At 40.9% G+C, this 16,108-nt stretch overlaps 1 protein-coding gene across 2 annotated transcripts in view; it reads right to left on the reverse strand.

The window, feature by feature from the left end:
* Window positions 1–510: 510 nt before the first annotated feature.
* The window catches only part of LOC134865389 (glypican-5-like), an 89,333-nt gene continuing 73,735 nt past the window's right edge, over window positions 511–16,108 (reverse strand). For both annotated transcript variants that reach the window (XM_063884878.1, XM_063884877.1), the window contains one exon: window positions 511–2,771. In XM_063884878.1, coding sequence (XP_063740948.1) covers window positions 2,587–2,771 — 185 coding nt within the window. In that variant the 3' untranslated portion in view covers window positions 511–2,586. The remainder of the gene's footprint in view (window positions 2,772–16,108) is intronic.

The raw sequence follows: 16,108 nt of genomic DNA on the forward strand, positions 1-16,108 counted from the left end.
AAATGTAAACATTTACATGTTTTGTTTTGACTTTCTGGAGACTTGTGTCTCAAACAAGACACAATTTGTTATGCTCTAGCAATGCAATTATTGAATGAAGTGTACTATCCACATTCCTTTAAAAGGCTCAAAAGATATCACTGTGTGTGCATAATAGGTTAACCTCACTGTTTAATATTCCCTTTTGAGGGCAGAGGCATTGTGAGTGCTGTGAGCATGAAATATTTTAGAGCGTGCACACCTATCGCAACACAGTCTGTTCAAGCCCACACAGTCCTAAGAGGACTGATCAGGAACAAGTACCATATGCGTTAAGGTCCTTCAATGAAAATATTTTTCAATTTATTAAAACTCTGATTTAAGGAGCTTATCAATGCCTATAGTGACTGATACTCTTTAAAGAGTAGGTACCAAGACAGGCAAAAAAGCAGAGCACTTTTAATATAGCTCAGGTACACTGTATCAGTCTGATACAAAAGAGGGTCAATGAAACACAAAACAAATGGCAAGTGACTTAAAATATGTACATTTATACACATGCGAGGGTAAAGGGCTGTCAGTGAACTGTGGACGCATTGAACGACAGTCATTAACAAAACATACATGGAGGAAATCATACAGTATGAACTAAACAAATGTGGTTACAGAACATGAGATGTGACACATTTAAACTGCTAATACCTTACATAGCCGCAGTCATCTTCATTTGACATTAACTGCAAAGTAATGCATAATTGCATGAATATGTGAGTAGTTCAGCGGGTCTTCTACTTTTAGGCAGAGTCAACGGTGAGTTACTATTCAGTACAAAACAGGCTAGTTAATAGAAGAGGTATTTCACTGCACATACACCCTTGTAAGTGTGTAGACCTGTTTACCTTAGATACTGTATCCATATAGCTTTTAGGGTTTATCAGGTTTAATACTGTATCTGCATAGCATTGACCGTACATTCAAACGCATTCACACTATTCATTCAGGTACTTAAGTGTACCATTACATTAACCATTCTCATCTACACAAACAAAGAGAAAACAGATATACAGAGGAAGCCATTATAGCAGTCACAGAGTCTTTTGTTGAACTTCCCTTTTGCTCCATCCCCATGAGGAATCATTTAAAAAACAAAATAAGATTTGCTTTTAATCTGTTGGAATTCCAAGGAATGGTCTGCTTAAGAGTGAGTGCCGAGACAATACAGCTTATTTGGCAAAATGTAAGATAAATCCACAAAGTGGGACACAATGGCTATATATACAACATAGTATAGTGTTAACCATTATGCACTATTGCATCTATTTAGTAATTATACTGGGCAACAGATACACCCAAATTTGTATTTTTGTGTGTGTTAAATTGTATTGAAATCTGCATGTGTCAAATCAACCTTTGAGAGAGGAAGATGAAACCTGACTCCGCACCATCAGTGAGATATGCTGGAAAAAAAGATATATGATTTTTCGATTCTTCCCCAAATAAGGCCCTCATCCTACCATAACAATTGTGATAACTTGGTAGGTCATTCATGCATTAATGTGCAATTCAACAATCAAACACACAAAACTGGATGCAGAATAAACATTAGTAAAATCAACAATATACAAGCTTTGTTCAAACATCCCAAATGTGTCCATTTTTGTAGTTGGCGTGATGTGCATTCCTGCTTTATTTCTTACATAAATTATGTCTCTTTAGGTTTTTTGCATTATTCAATATGTAGTAGGAAGCAGACAGGCACAGTCCATTCATAGCTAAGGGAAACAAACCCATTTAGTTTGATCAGTTAAGAGCTTTTTGTTGAATCAGTACCTTATACACTCCTTCCAATCTTTCCACCTATATACAGTTACATACTATACACACCTAGTTTGTCTGCACAATGTGTTCAGCCGTGCAAGTGTGCCCGTGCTCTACCTGTGAACTCATTACATTCTAATCCCCGCCAAGGTACACAGTCATTAGAGTATAACAAATCTGCTGTTCTGGGCCAGGCACCTGGGATTGATCTATCAATCTATCATGCATTCCTTAATCCTCCAAAAGAAAATGAGTCGAGTTTTCAAATGAATTCTTCTGCCTGGCTGGCAGATGGTGCAGTGGCCGTGATGATGTTTTTAGCTTCAAAGGATAAATAAAAACCAACAGCAGGAAAATAAGCCGGCTATATTTGCACTGTATATGTGAATTTGAATCTATATGTGTAAGCGTTTTTAAGTAAAATCAGAATGATGCTGACCCATTCTGACAACAAAGGGCGAGAGAAGGGGCTGTATTGATATCTGTAAACTCAAACGTCTAGCCCCAAAACAGCCCAGAAGCAGCCGGACTAATTTTTGAAGATGAGCGTGCATGTGATAAGCTTGTGCAAACACCAGCAGCAGTGTTGCTGTAGGACAACAAGTTCCTGCACACATCCTCTTTTCTTCCATAACTTGTCTTCTATTCTGCTTTTCCGTTATAACCACCCATCAATGGCAGGAGTAAGGATACAATGCGTGATATGTATATGAGATGGGTGTCTCTGTGCATGTATGTTGATCCTAGAGGAGGCAGGGGTCGGTGGGGGATTCACAGAGGGCGCTGGAATCAGAACAGGGTCCATTGGAGGCAAAACGCAGCAAAGAGCAGTGCGAGGCTCCAGAGCCGTGCCAAGCTGGCAGTCGCTGAGCCCCGTATCACTTTCACTGAGGGGGGCTTGGAAGGGTTCTCGTATGGGCTTCCCCCTCCAGGCTGTCTCCCAACGGGCTCTCCTCCACTTGAGGCTGTATGTGCTGTAAGAGACAGAAACAGAGAGAAAAGGTGACAGAGAAACAAACAGAGATAAATGGTTTGGCTCATCGCTGTAATCATGCTAATCTGCTTTAATGTTCAGAATCCTTTGGGCTTGTAAAATTGTATATGAAGGGCTTTTTATCATCCGATCTAATCCAATCGTCTCATTCCAAGGGACTTCAAAAAACTATCATATAAAAATGATGAATGATTATGTCTGTTGCAGTTAAAGTGAGTTCATATGTACATCAGAAGAAGCACAGCTGTGGGTGTTTCAGCTGAAAGCGCCAATAAATTATTAGAAGAGTGCTTTAAATAATTAAATAATCTTTTATAGTCCCGTCTTTTATAGTTTTACCATTCAGCTACCAACACATTTGAAATATTTTTGTCTTACTTACAAAACAGTGCCACTGCATACTGATTTTTCTACCCCATGTGACACAACATTAAGAACTGTCATCTCCACACATACTGTATATTGTGATGGAGGATCGACCATGTGTCTAATATCCAGCAGCAGATGATGAAAAACCTTAACTGCGTCATTATGAGTCAATCAGAGATAAATTAAGGAGATGAGGGTAAAGCAGATATTAGGAAACGATCACAATTCCAGTCCCCTGAAGACACACATAAGATTACACAAACTGCTTTTTTCTCTGATGAGATCTCAGCTTTCCTTTAAGAGGATTCTACTCATGGATCACTCCACTGCCTTTTTCAAGTCACAAACTTCATCACCTTCAACCACCTACTTTCTTCTGTTTGTCTTTGCGACAGATCGTTGATGTCTCTAAAATCAAAGGGAAATTATTCTCTCTGCTTATTACTCATCCTTCTTCCCGCTCTCCTTTATGCATTCCAACCCAGCCCAGATATGTTCATCATTAGACAAATTACCACTTTCGGCACAGCAAAGTGCAACCCAAACTTTCAGTTACTAAGTAAGTTAACCTGCATCAATAAGACCTAACAAGTGCTTAATTTTCTGTGTGCACATGTGCCGAGGTTAGGGGCTCTGCAAACCTTGTGTGAGCTCTCAAAGAAGGACGGGGTGAAATTAGGAAAGGGTTATCCCCATGGATTTTGAAAGTAACAAATGGAATCATGGCCAAAGAAAAGAAAAACACCTTTGTTGTGATAGAGTATTGAGAGTGCCAAAGCCCAGTGTCAAAATGTGCCTTTATGCTGTCACTGTCAGAAAAACAGGCCAAGTTTGCGATCATTCCCACGTGTAAAACTAATCTGTCAAAAATTCAGTTAATTAAATACTGTTTCATCCTCCTGTGTAGGTAGTAGACTGTCAAGTAAATTGACAGCCAGGTGTGTGATAGGTTATCAGATATTGCATCCATATAAAATGGGGAAAATGAGGCAGATCTTTGAAAACCTAACTAAATCTTTTCAGATGAAGAAATACAGACTGACATCCAATAAGATGTTTTCCTTTCACACCTGACATCTAAGAATACATTCTTTTGTAGCACTGAGTATGCACATCAACCCATCCCTTCCGTGCCCTATGGGTCTGTAAGCATGCATGAGTCTGTATTTGTGAGTAGGGATAGGCAGGGCTCTGGAGAGGGGAGTGTTTTCCGTGCCAATGGTTTTTGTTGTTCCAGTAGACAATAGACAAAGACATCATTTATTCTAAATCAGATTGCTGTTATTGTCTCGATGGAAATGCGCTGCATCTCATCGGGGAGATGTCAGAAAACCGCATTTGTAAGGGCCAACACAGCACTAACACTGCTCCACTGCAGACTGACCAACTGGCTAATTAATGGCGCAGGCCCATGCCAAAATAAAGAATAACAGCATAAACAAAAGCACTGGTACTTTGGAATGCATAGTGATGGAAAGCGTTGTAATATTTGAACTAAATTGGATGAAATAACACTAATCATCTATTGGGTCTGTTTTAGGGTAAAGCCAAACCAGGTGATTGCCTAGAAGGCCACCAGCTGTGACGGCATAAACAGAAAAAATTAGATTTTGTAATTCACCTCATGTGTTTTTAGTTTTAAAATGTCTTTTCCGTCATAAATCAACCAAAGCTTCCACAAGACTACACAAACCCTCACAATAGGACTTGGGTGAAGAGGACTTCTTATGTGCTTCTGTTGTGACCTGGACCCAAAAAGGTGGCCAAAGTTTGATGGATGGATCAATGCTTAAGTAAAACATTGTTAAATCAGTTTGACATATTGTTTACACTCATAATGACAATATCTTTTATAAACAGATTTAGACACTATTTAAAGATGACATTGTTTCAAAATTGTCAGTGGTTTGATTCTAAAAAACAGATCAACATCTGTTGTGAAATAGAGACAGTTAAGTGCTTCAAAACAGAGCTCTGCCAATTACAGGCGCAGAAGAATTTAAGACATAGTTAATATTTTATACTGAATTTGTATCTTATGCAGTAATGCAATGTGTTATATTTATTAAGAAATTGCTTTGAAACTATTTTTAAACCTTTAAACATTTTCATGGCAAGTAAGAAAAAAGCCCCGTCCATATAGAGCTAACACACAGCTGAGAAATGCTTTATGTCTGTTTCAATTTTAGTTTTAACTTATTTTAACTGTTTCAAATTCCATATCAAGCTATTGGTTCAATAATTATTCATGACTTGAAAAGCATTGCTTGAAAAATAGTGTAGCAAAAAAGAATTTTACTGCAATAGATTGGAACTGTGATGATAATATTTACATATAAAGTTATACAACGGTAGAGCAGAAGCAGTATAAACTTGATAAAAGGAGTATTGTATGTTAATTCAGTTCCTAGAAGCAAGCAAAAAATTAAAGTACAAAGAAATGAAAAACCATGAGGGCAGGAAGATAAAGGAATGTGATGTTGTTGTCATAATGAGACAATGTTAGCAGATAAGCTGGGCTTCATAAGCTGGCTCATGTGTAAATCCCCCAAATATGGTGGAGGAAAGAAAAGAGAGAACAAGAAAGACCGACAAACAGAGGGTGGGAGAGATGACGGAGAGGGTTAGAAAAGGAAACAGTCAGTTTGGCTTTTCAGTATGAGTATGATGATCCATCGTCACTCGTATCAAGACAGATGGTATCAATCATCCCGAGCGACTTCAAGGCTATGCGATGGCACGTAGAGATGCTTCTTCCAATATAACAACAGTCAACGACATATGTTCCCCAGCAGTAAAATACAAATGCGATTTGATTGGTAAAAAGCTTTACAATAGGCAACAAACAGGGCCAACTCGAGATACCAACAGCATTGTAGTGCTAATGGGAAGAAGTGTGTAAATATGTGTAAATATGATCCTAGAACAAAGATTATGGGTTGTGCTAGCTTTCATTTGTCATTAAAGATTGCAGCGGACAGGGACATATCAAGGAAGAGGATGGGGGATCATGTCACACATAAGAACATCCAACACTACATAGTGACTGTGCTACTTTCATAACTACACATACAGTGCTTGTAAGGAACCCAGCTCAACCACGACCTATAGCTTGATAAAGAGGGATGTTCGGTCTTCTGCAACCTTGCTGACCTTTTCATTGGCTAAGTGTGTGAGAAATGATTCATAGAGTCCTCTGTCACTAATGCCTCACCAGATGGGTAGATTGTGTGTTTGGAGGAGCCTCCATTTCCCTCTGGCCAAGGAGCAACAACAGCTGCTTCTAACAAGCCTGGCCACGGCACTGAAGTAGAGGTGGATCCAGGCTTTAGCCAAGAGGAAGGAGGGATGGAAAGGGAGGGGAGCGAGAGAGGAAGGGAGGAATAAGGTTTGGAAGGTGAGTGGGAGGAATAACAAACCCCTAGGCCATATATTATTTGGAAAAATTGTGAGGGACAGACATTTGCATGACGGTTCTTTGGGCAAACATGTCAGTTTATTGCTACTACTCCTCCCTCTCTCCTCGTCTCTGTCTTTCTCGTCCCTTCTCTTTTTCTATGGGTTAGCAAACACAAAGCCACTGCTGCCACACAGATTTACTCCTGAAACCTAAGCAAACTGTGCTCAAACAATCATTCCTCTGTCTTCAACTGATAAGATGTAATCTTCCTTATCATCAGCATGTCACTGTAGACAAGGATACACACATGGACCGGACCCATGCACATAACGCACATGACCATAGAAATACACTCATTTCTGATAGCAGCAGTACTGGGTAACAGAGCAAAGAGTTTATTGAAGGACACATCCAATGAGTTGCTTTAGGTAATGTTGGTCCATGTGTGTTGTGCATGGCTGTGTTTGTGTTTGGCAAGCTTTCCTGGGACTGAACACAAGCTGCAGAGCTATAATCCAGTGAGGAATGGTGCTACTGTATACTGGGGTTTAGCAGGTTGACACACTATATTCTATCAAGATAACAAGTATGTTTTTTCAAGACTCAACACTGACTTTAATAACCCTTACAGACCTAAATATGTGTTCTCTTCTGTTCAACTGTGTTTGTTTTCTTTCTATTTCCCTGAATATATGCCCTTACTTGTGTGGTTACATCTCAGTGTAATTACACTTTACCTCCTGTTGTGTAGTGTAACTTAACCGCCTACACATGCAAATAGTAGACTTGTTTATCATTTGCTTTCAGCACCTGTGTTAGTTTTCACCACCCAGTCTGCTTTGTACAGTTATGAAGACGGTCATAAGGTGGACGTTTGATTTATGGCACATTGTGGGAGTGTGGTGGAGGTCAGTAACTTGTTCCTCTTCACTCTCATTCTCACCACCTTCCTCTCTCCCTGCCTTGACATTCAGCGTCTTCTCCCTGGTAAGCGCTTGATGTGAGACAGACACAGGGGGGGTTGTAAAGCTGCTCATGGGCCTGCCTTTTGACAAGGCCACTGGACCTGCCTCACAGCAATGTTTCATTAAGTGGGAAAACCTTTGACACAATTTTTTTTTTCCACCACTCACACAGGCAGACATGAATGTAAGCTTGCACGTAGGCTCAAAGATTTACGCATCCTCAAGGTCCATGCACACAGACATTGGGTTTGAATTAAGTATTGAGACGATATATGATTGGCATTGTCAATACTTTTATTATTTTATCATTATTTGTAGCTCTGAATAATTTATTTAAGGGTTTTGTGGCTCTTCGTTTTATTTGAAATAATGACACTGTTGATTTGCCAAATCAATCCTTATTTGCTGTAAAAAAAGATCTTTATGCAATTGCCTACATGGTGTTGAAGCGTGGGCACCAGCTCATCGTTTCTTAAATGCAGTAAAAATGATTTGTACCATTAGTCTCTGTCATTGACAAGGACAGAGTATTCTCCTCTGATTCAACCTGATGTGTAACCTTTTCCAGATATCTGCTACCTGCCATCTATCCCTTGAAAGTAACAGGCTCTATGTTACCTAATGCCAAGTTCACACTACACGATTTTTAGCCCAATCGGCCACTCCCAGATGGATTTTGGAGCTCGGGGACGAGTCGGCACTAAATCGGCGTTAAATCGCTGCTCGGCAGTCAGCGTCGGATCGTTATGTGTGAACTGCTCAAGAGACTCCCCGACGAGTCCCCGATGCCTCCCCGACGCCCGACTGATATCTAGCAAGCTAAATATCTAGACCTGTCGGCGAGTCCAAATCCTGTAGTATGAAAAAGGTTGTGCCTGGTAAAGGGTGCGCCGACGAGCTACAGCCAATGAGAGCGCAAGACACGGGGTGAGGAAAATCCGACACAGCTGTTTGAAACCTGATTTTGAACTGTAAAGTTGTGGCTAGGCTACACAATTCACTGAAGTTAACATTAGCTGATGTGCTAACAAGCTTAAGCAAAGTATATGTATTCGTGAGAAAACGTAGTTTGGAGACCAGACAACAGACTCCTCTGGGATTTCTCCTGGTAACAGATCGTGGAGTGTGTGACCCCCTGTCACCGTTGTAGTGTAGTGTGCACACCACAACGACTTCAAGACTCCCGAGCAACTTGTGTAGTGTGAACTGGCAAGCGATCGTACAACTTTGAAAGTCGTGTAGTCTGTGCAAGGCATAAGTGAGGAGAAAAAATAGACACAGGTGCAGTACAGTTGTCCATAACTGCTTTGTATCATAGGCACATATTTCAATATAGTTGAATGATTGTAGATTTTACCCTAATTACTTGGGTCAATATGTGTAGCTCTCTGCTGGCCATCATTTGGGGTTCAACAAAGTTACGTTATACAATACTGATGGATAGAGGACTTAAACCACTCATCCATTCAGTTCTCAAGACTCATATTACTTGATTGCAGCTTTAAGAAGATTTCCATAAACACCAAGAGGTATTCTCCTTTCTCTCTGGGGTAAAGCAAGCATAACTATTACACAAAGCTATAAGTCTACCTCCGATTAGACCTTTGGACACCAATAAAAGAGTGATGCTGCCCCTGATGGCCATGGATCACGGGTGTCCTGACATTGTTAGGTTCAGCTGGAGAATGCTAAACCTCTGCGGATCACTATGTTTTATAAAGGTTTTTTTTTACTGTCCCACACACCCATACACAATCACCTTCCCAAGCACTTACATGTTTCCTTATCTGTTTTCACACACACTTTCTCACAAAGAAGGATAAGGTTAGAGGGTGGAGAGAAGGGGAGGATGTATTCACACAGTTCATTACTAGCCATCCATCTTTGCTCTGTTTTTGTCCATAACTCACCCATTATGTGGTGCCATGTCGAGCAGGGGCTCCTTGCCCCGTCAAACTAATCTAGCAACTCCGTATTCTAAGTAACACACACACACTTACTTCTCTGGGAACTGTCCCTCTGGTTCACAGGCAACCTACAGTCTATAGGGCTTGAAAGCCACTCAAGGGGCTAAAGGGGCAAAAATACAGGGGCACCAGGGGGGAACACGTCTTACTCCAGCTAACCTAGCAACGGGCACAGCCGCATGGCAACTCCAGAGCAGGGATCACTGCAATGGAATCTGCCCAGCGCGATTCTTGGCTACACTAGACTATTAAGCTCCTTGGCAAGATTAAGATTTACTCCCCTACACACACACAAACACATACACACACAAACAAATAGGCAAAGGAGGCCCTGGGAGGACAGTGACCTCCACCAGTCAATGTGACACATTCTCAAGATGGAGGGGCATCCTGAGGAGAATGTTCCCTTTATGCAAGAGAGAAGCTGAAGGCCCAGAACAACCCCACACACAGATGAAAGTCATACCATATTCCCCACTAGAACACTGATTTTGGGTGATATCACTCACATTACACACACATACACACTACACCAACACCTGCATGCACTCAATGGCAGATGCCTCATTGCATTGGCATGTGTCAGGTTGTCCTTGTAGACAGACAAGCGTGAAGGATGCAGAGATAAACTCACATTCATATTATTTTGCTCTTCGCTCCTGCACACATGCATGCGCACACCTCATCGGCATCCATCAAAGTCGAGGAAGTGCAGTCAAGAGATGCTGTCATAGTGTGTGTCTCCTGACATAACATTTCACACATGGATCCCTCCCTGCTGCCCACTGAAATCACCAAAGCAGTACAGAAGTCGGAAGTTGCATGCTCACATCTTCCCATATTGTTTCTCTCCATGATTGTGCGTGGTGTCTTTCCTTGAGTACTGAGCATCCAATGACACCTCAAACCTTTCAGAAGCTGTTGATGTTCAAGTGACACTTAGGGCTCAAAGGGCCTTAAGAAATACAGACTAAGAATATAAAGCAGTGTGCTCATTGTCACAAGGGAGCAGTACTGTACCCACAATATGGTTGCAATTAATATCATGAGATCTATGATATGAAAATCGTCTCAGAAAATATATATCAAAGGAAAGAATATCACGTTATCATGGTTAGGCCGTATTATTTCTACAAATATAGATACAATGACCATTGAAGGAAGGAAAACCAAACAATAAACATAATTATAAAGCTGATGAAAAAGGATACAACTACAACAAGTTACCTATTGTATATTAAATTAACTCACTAACTATCAAATACCCCTCACCTGATCACCTGATATCATGATACTGGCACTCTTTTACACCCTTAATTTAGCAGAAAAGTAAAATGTAGAGAACAGAATGCAGTCTTGTGTTGTGCCATGCGACTATCCTCCAATGAATTAAACTGATCTAAGTGATACTTGCCTATTCAACTTCAAAGTCAGAAATGTGTGTGGGGTAGAAAAAAGAAGTTGTGATGATATAAATGTTTTATTTTGTGTGGGTGGGTCGAAAACTTTGATGTAAACTCTTGGTTGCATAACTGACTGCAGTTTAAGAATCAAATTACTCAGAACTGTGTACTAACTACACTGTCAGTGGGCCTTCTTGTCTGATCTGTAATCAGCTGAAGCAGTGAGAGGTCAGCCCCTTCCCAACCCTGAGGCCTGGCAGGCTGTTCCAGGTTCAGCTTTAATTGCCACATCAATTATGGACAAGGAAGAAGAGCTTTGTCGCTCTCACTGCTAGTCAATAGTACACACTTTTAATGAAGTGACTTGTCTTGCATGTACAGCCCTTTGATGCAAGCACATATAAGCTGCATACACACCAGCACTACAGATAGTCAATACAAAAATTGGCTCATTGCTACCAACCTCCATTATCTGACCACTCGTGCAATGCTAATGCACCTCTGCTATCTGAAACAGATACTCTGATCGTGGTTTTGCTTTAAAACAAAAGTTTGAGTTTAAGATAGAAGGAGCTGCCTCAGTGGGAGTCGTTCTCTTGCTTTCATTCCTTCTTCCCTTGCCTAGTCTGTATTTCCCCCTGCATACCAGGCTGATCTGAGACAAAGAGGATCAGACTCATCCCTGCTTATCCTTCTACTGTATTTTTCAATATCAGTGGAATGTCTGCCTTTATTTGCTCAGTTTTGTGTTACAGCAGGAATGTCAGTTTCTGTGCTAGCAGCCAGCAGTAGGCTCCAGGCAAGTCAAGGGGAACATTCACACAACACCCCCCCACCCCAATCACCATCCCAACCCCAAGCAGAAAAGTCCAGGTATGGACATTAATAAAGTAGCCCAAACAAACAAGTTCCATCACTAAGTCGCCTTAGCTGTGACAATTAGTATGTGTAACCAGGAACAAAATATTTTCACATACTCACTGAGTTCTGATTAAATCTTGACCATATAGCAACCTAAAGTTTGGTCCTATGCATGACTGGGGGCCGGGGTGAAAGGGTGGTATGCAAGAGTGTTCTGCACACAATAAAATTCAAGTAATATCCATTGAATTTGCAGCTTTCAAATAAAAAAACACTTTATGAGTCTGGACATCATCTTTAAAATGCCATTTACTGCTTGGACCTGCAATTCGTGTAACAATTTCTTGTTATATTGGTGAATAACAGCTCCTTCTGCGGTACTGTAGTTAAGACTTTTATGTGGCTACCATATCAGAGCTCTGAGTCACTAACATTCCTTGTTCCTTGGCTGGTAAACTTCATAGCAACCATACAAAATGCTGAAGTCCATGTATAATTTTCACTAACTTCTGAGGTAGTAACTCCTACCACTTCCTTGAATTTATAACCTGTTGCCATACCAGAGATCTTTGGTGTTTCCAAAGATCCCAAGGTGTGCTGGAGAGGTTCAATCATAAAAGGCCTCAGTGATACTGCTTAAAAAGGAAATGATGATGCTGGCTAATGAGAACCATTCTCCTCTGATGACTGCTTGCGTAGGGAGCCATTCAAGCTAATTTGCTCTGAAAGTGCCATAAAAATCACAGGGCTGAATATGCCACGATAGGAAGAAAAAGTAGATCCCTTAAAAAAAATTAGGAAGACCCTGTAAGAAAAGGACTGTTCAAAATCATTCAGGTTGTTTTTATTACTTCAAAAGGGTTTTGTTATTTATTGGTGCATGTTCAATATAAATATATATGCAATGTCAGATAGAGCAAAGAGATGACTCTGCATATTTGAGTGAAAGCATGACTCCTCCCACATCCATCCGTTAACCAGACCATCTTCCTGGCCAGCAAAGCCTTCTCTGATCCTCTTGTTCCTTCTTTTCCAGCCCTACTCTGCCCTGCGGTGCTCTCTCTCAGCCCCTTGAGCTCCAGATGAAAGGCAAAGGGGAAATGGCAGTCCTACTGGTAATATCCGCAACGGGACACAGCCAATACATCTGCTGGCCAGGCGGTTTCTACACACGCCACTCCCAAAGGGTCCCAGCTCAGTCCAGGACCTGGGATGGGAAGATCAAGGGGTAGGGATTGGTTCTACCCAGCCTGGTAGAGTACACAAGCACCAAATCCCCCACCCAGCCTCCTAACCCCTGTCTCTCACGGTAGATTCGATCATAGGTTTGGATGTCGCAATCGCATTCTTGGAGTTTGTTGAGATGTTATTCTCACATTCGCTTTAGTTCTATGCCTCTGTTACATCTAGTACAGCGTCCACACATAGCAACACGGTATTACCCCTCCAGTGTTGTTACTGACCATTTTTATTTGACCTCTACCTATGACCTGGTGTCCTCTCTCAGACCCCGAACTGGCAGGACATCACCCTTAATCTCCCCTCTTCTCTCCATCTTACACATTTTCTAACATGAAAGGCAGGTGTAATGTGTCCAGGGCAACCGAAGGCTGTAGTGGGCTTGGGGCAGGTCCAGTGTAATCCCGCTAACACCGGTGTAGGTTGGCCATATCCTGCCCAAGCAGCCGTTCATTTCTGGAATGTGCTTTGGCTGCCAGTGTGAACAGCTGCCCCACACCTTTATGGCCTTTTCGGCTTTGGATAAAAGTTATCTCAGCGATTTTGACATTCAGGAAAGAACACAGAAACAATCCAAAAACATTATGATGTCGATATATGAAAATTGTATCAAGCTGTATCAAGGTCAGGTTCATCAATCTTACTCCTGTATGCAGAATTTCGAACATTGGAATGGTAGAAACAAGATATATACAATGGTTTATACAACTGTAGATAGCAAACTGCTAACTGCATAATACACTGGACATTGATTGATTGGGAGCCCAGATTTTTGCTCTGGTGCCCTTCAGCTTTAGAGTCAAAATCTGCTGATTGGAGCCTTCTCATGCCAGACCGACCTACCTCTCAATGTCTTTGAATGTCTGTGTATGTGTGTGTGCACACACCTAGTAGGTATACTAATACTCACATCACACTTTTTTTTTTTTTTAAGTATTCAAAACTAGCAGATGTGCATTGAAATACTGCTTAGAGTTGACCCTAGGGGTCAGGTTCACACACACGCACACTGTACACACACACACACACACACACACACACACACACACACACACACACACACACACACACACACACACACACACACACACACACACACACACACACACACACACACACACACACACACACCAGCTGTTTCCTTGTGGTATGCAAGAAGAGACAAGAAAAGCAATTGTGTTTTTCCTTCCGCTAAAGAATAACAGCAGCACACTGATTCATTGTTTAATCTTTCCATCTTGTCATATTTAGATGGAAAATGATCACTTATTTGATGATCTCACTAGTGTTTCTGAAAGATTGCGTTTGTTACCAAAAGATAAGTGTAATATCATGGCTCTGCGCTTCACACTTTTTTTCACAGCACATCCCTCCGGCTCAATCACAGGAAGTGTTTATACATGCATTTAGTTCTCCTTCTCCTCTGAGATGGATAGCCTGCTTTCTGCTCGTTTTGTTTTTTGATTTCTAACACTTTTGTCAGGCAGATCACCTCAACAGCAGCACTACCATACAAAAACACAATACAGAAGTTTCAGCGGTGCTTTAAAGCTCCCACGTTGTAGCCTAAACTCCTGCAAAGATTTGATCAAAGTTAAATGCAAACTTTCACTGTATTTTCACTTTCAATCTCCTAAAAGATAGTATCGCTTCTCCTCCATCTGTTATTCCATATTTGCACAAAAGGCCAGAAGAGAAAGACTGATCCTACTCTGCAAGAGAGAAGGCAGCTAGGCTCATGGAAGCAGACAGACAAATTAAGTACTGTTCTATCTTTTGATGCAGACATTTGGAGTCTCCCCCCTCTCCCTAATAGAGAGATAGTGGTCTAATGTGCCAATGTGGTTCTTCCAAAGATTAATACGTTAATGAGCTAGCAACAAATGAATAGCTCCTTTGGAAGGATCGGCTTTAAGTGTTCCCCCGGCTAATACAGTTAATAAGCCATAGTCACGCCACAAAATGTACAACAGCAAAAGCTCTCATAGCTGCAGGGCAGAGAGATGATATGGTTCATTAAAGATTCACTGATTTTTTCTCCTGTTCATGGCTGTGGTGATGGCAGTTGGTACATGACTAGGCCTTGTTTAGTTGGCACACAAAGTACGCTAGCATGTCTCCAGGCAAGAGCAGCAGGATCATAATAAAGATCAAACCGGCGTGCCATCATGCGATCAGACTGCACTTTTTTTCTAGGAGCTAAGAGCTAATTGAAGTATGTAAAAACAATGTTTTTAGTTATTTGTCTTATTTCTCCATCAATATTTGATTTAGCCTTAAAGTGTCAAATATTAACATTGTGCTCTGATTTCATTGTTGCCCACTTCTAGAAGCATCTGTATCTGCATTCTTACATATGCATTCAGTGTGAAGGAAGCTATAGGCATACATCCTTAGTGAGACTTGCAGGAATTCCATCACATCTGAGTGATGACAGAGACAGTGAGTCTGTTCTCTGCAGATTAGCGCTGTTCATTAGCTTGGTAATGAATTCTCTCTCAGCATAATAGCGGGCGGTCATGCCCCCTTTTAACGCCGACCTCAGGAGCTCTGCCAGAGCTACAAAGGGGTAAACAAGTATGCCGATAAACGAAAGGTAATATTCCGCCTATACCACTATAATTATTTTCAGCATCACAAAACTAATTTAGTCCTTTAAAACTTGTTAAATACAGTTTAAACAGTTCATCCAATATTTTTGAAGAAAAATAGTGATAATAATATTTTCCATATCAATTGTATTTAAAGGCGCCTTTCACGACACCCAACGACAGCGTACAGTTGAATAAATTATGAGGTTAAAAGCAACCGAACATGATCAAATATCGACCTATAAACCTGTGTATCATCAGCGTACCAATGGGAGTGGACATTATGTATACGGGATATAGGAGGGATAACTTTTTAGGGTTGATTTCCCTTTAATATAATATAATTGCCATTGAATATGAATTGAAATGTAATAATTTTTAAACATCACTTCAGTGAGTGGGCAGAAAACTCATCAAAATGCCAAGAAACACAATGTCAAAAAAAATGTTCCTGATGGTGAGCTGTACTTTCAAAATTGTTGAAAAATAAACATGTAGAAAAAGTCTATTCACCAAACTTGT

This window comes from Eleginops maclovinus, chromosome 6 (assembly GCF_036324505.1).
Source record: "Eleginops maclovinus isolate JMC-PN-2008 ecotype Puerto Natales chromosome 6, JC_Emac_rtc_rv5, whole genome shotgun sequence".
Lineage (NCBI taxonomy): Eukaryota > Metazoa > Chordata > Actinopteri > Perciformes > Eleginopidae > Eleginops > Eleginops maclovinus.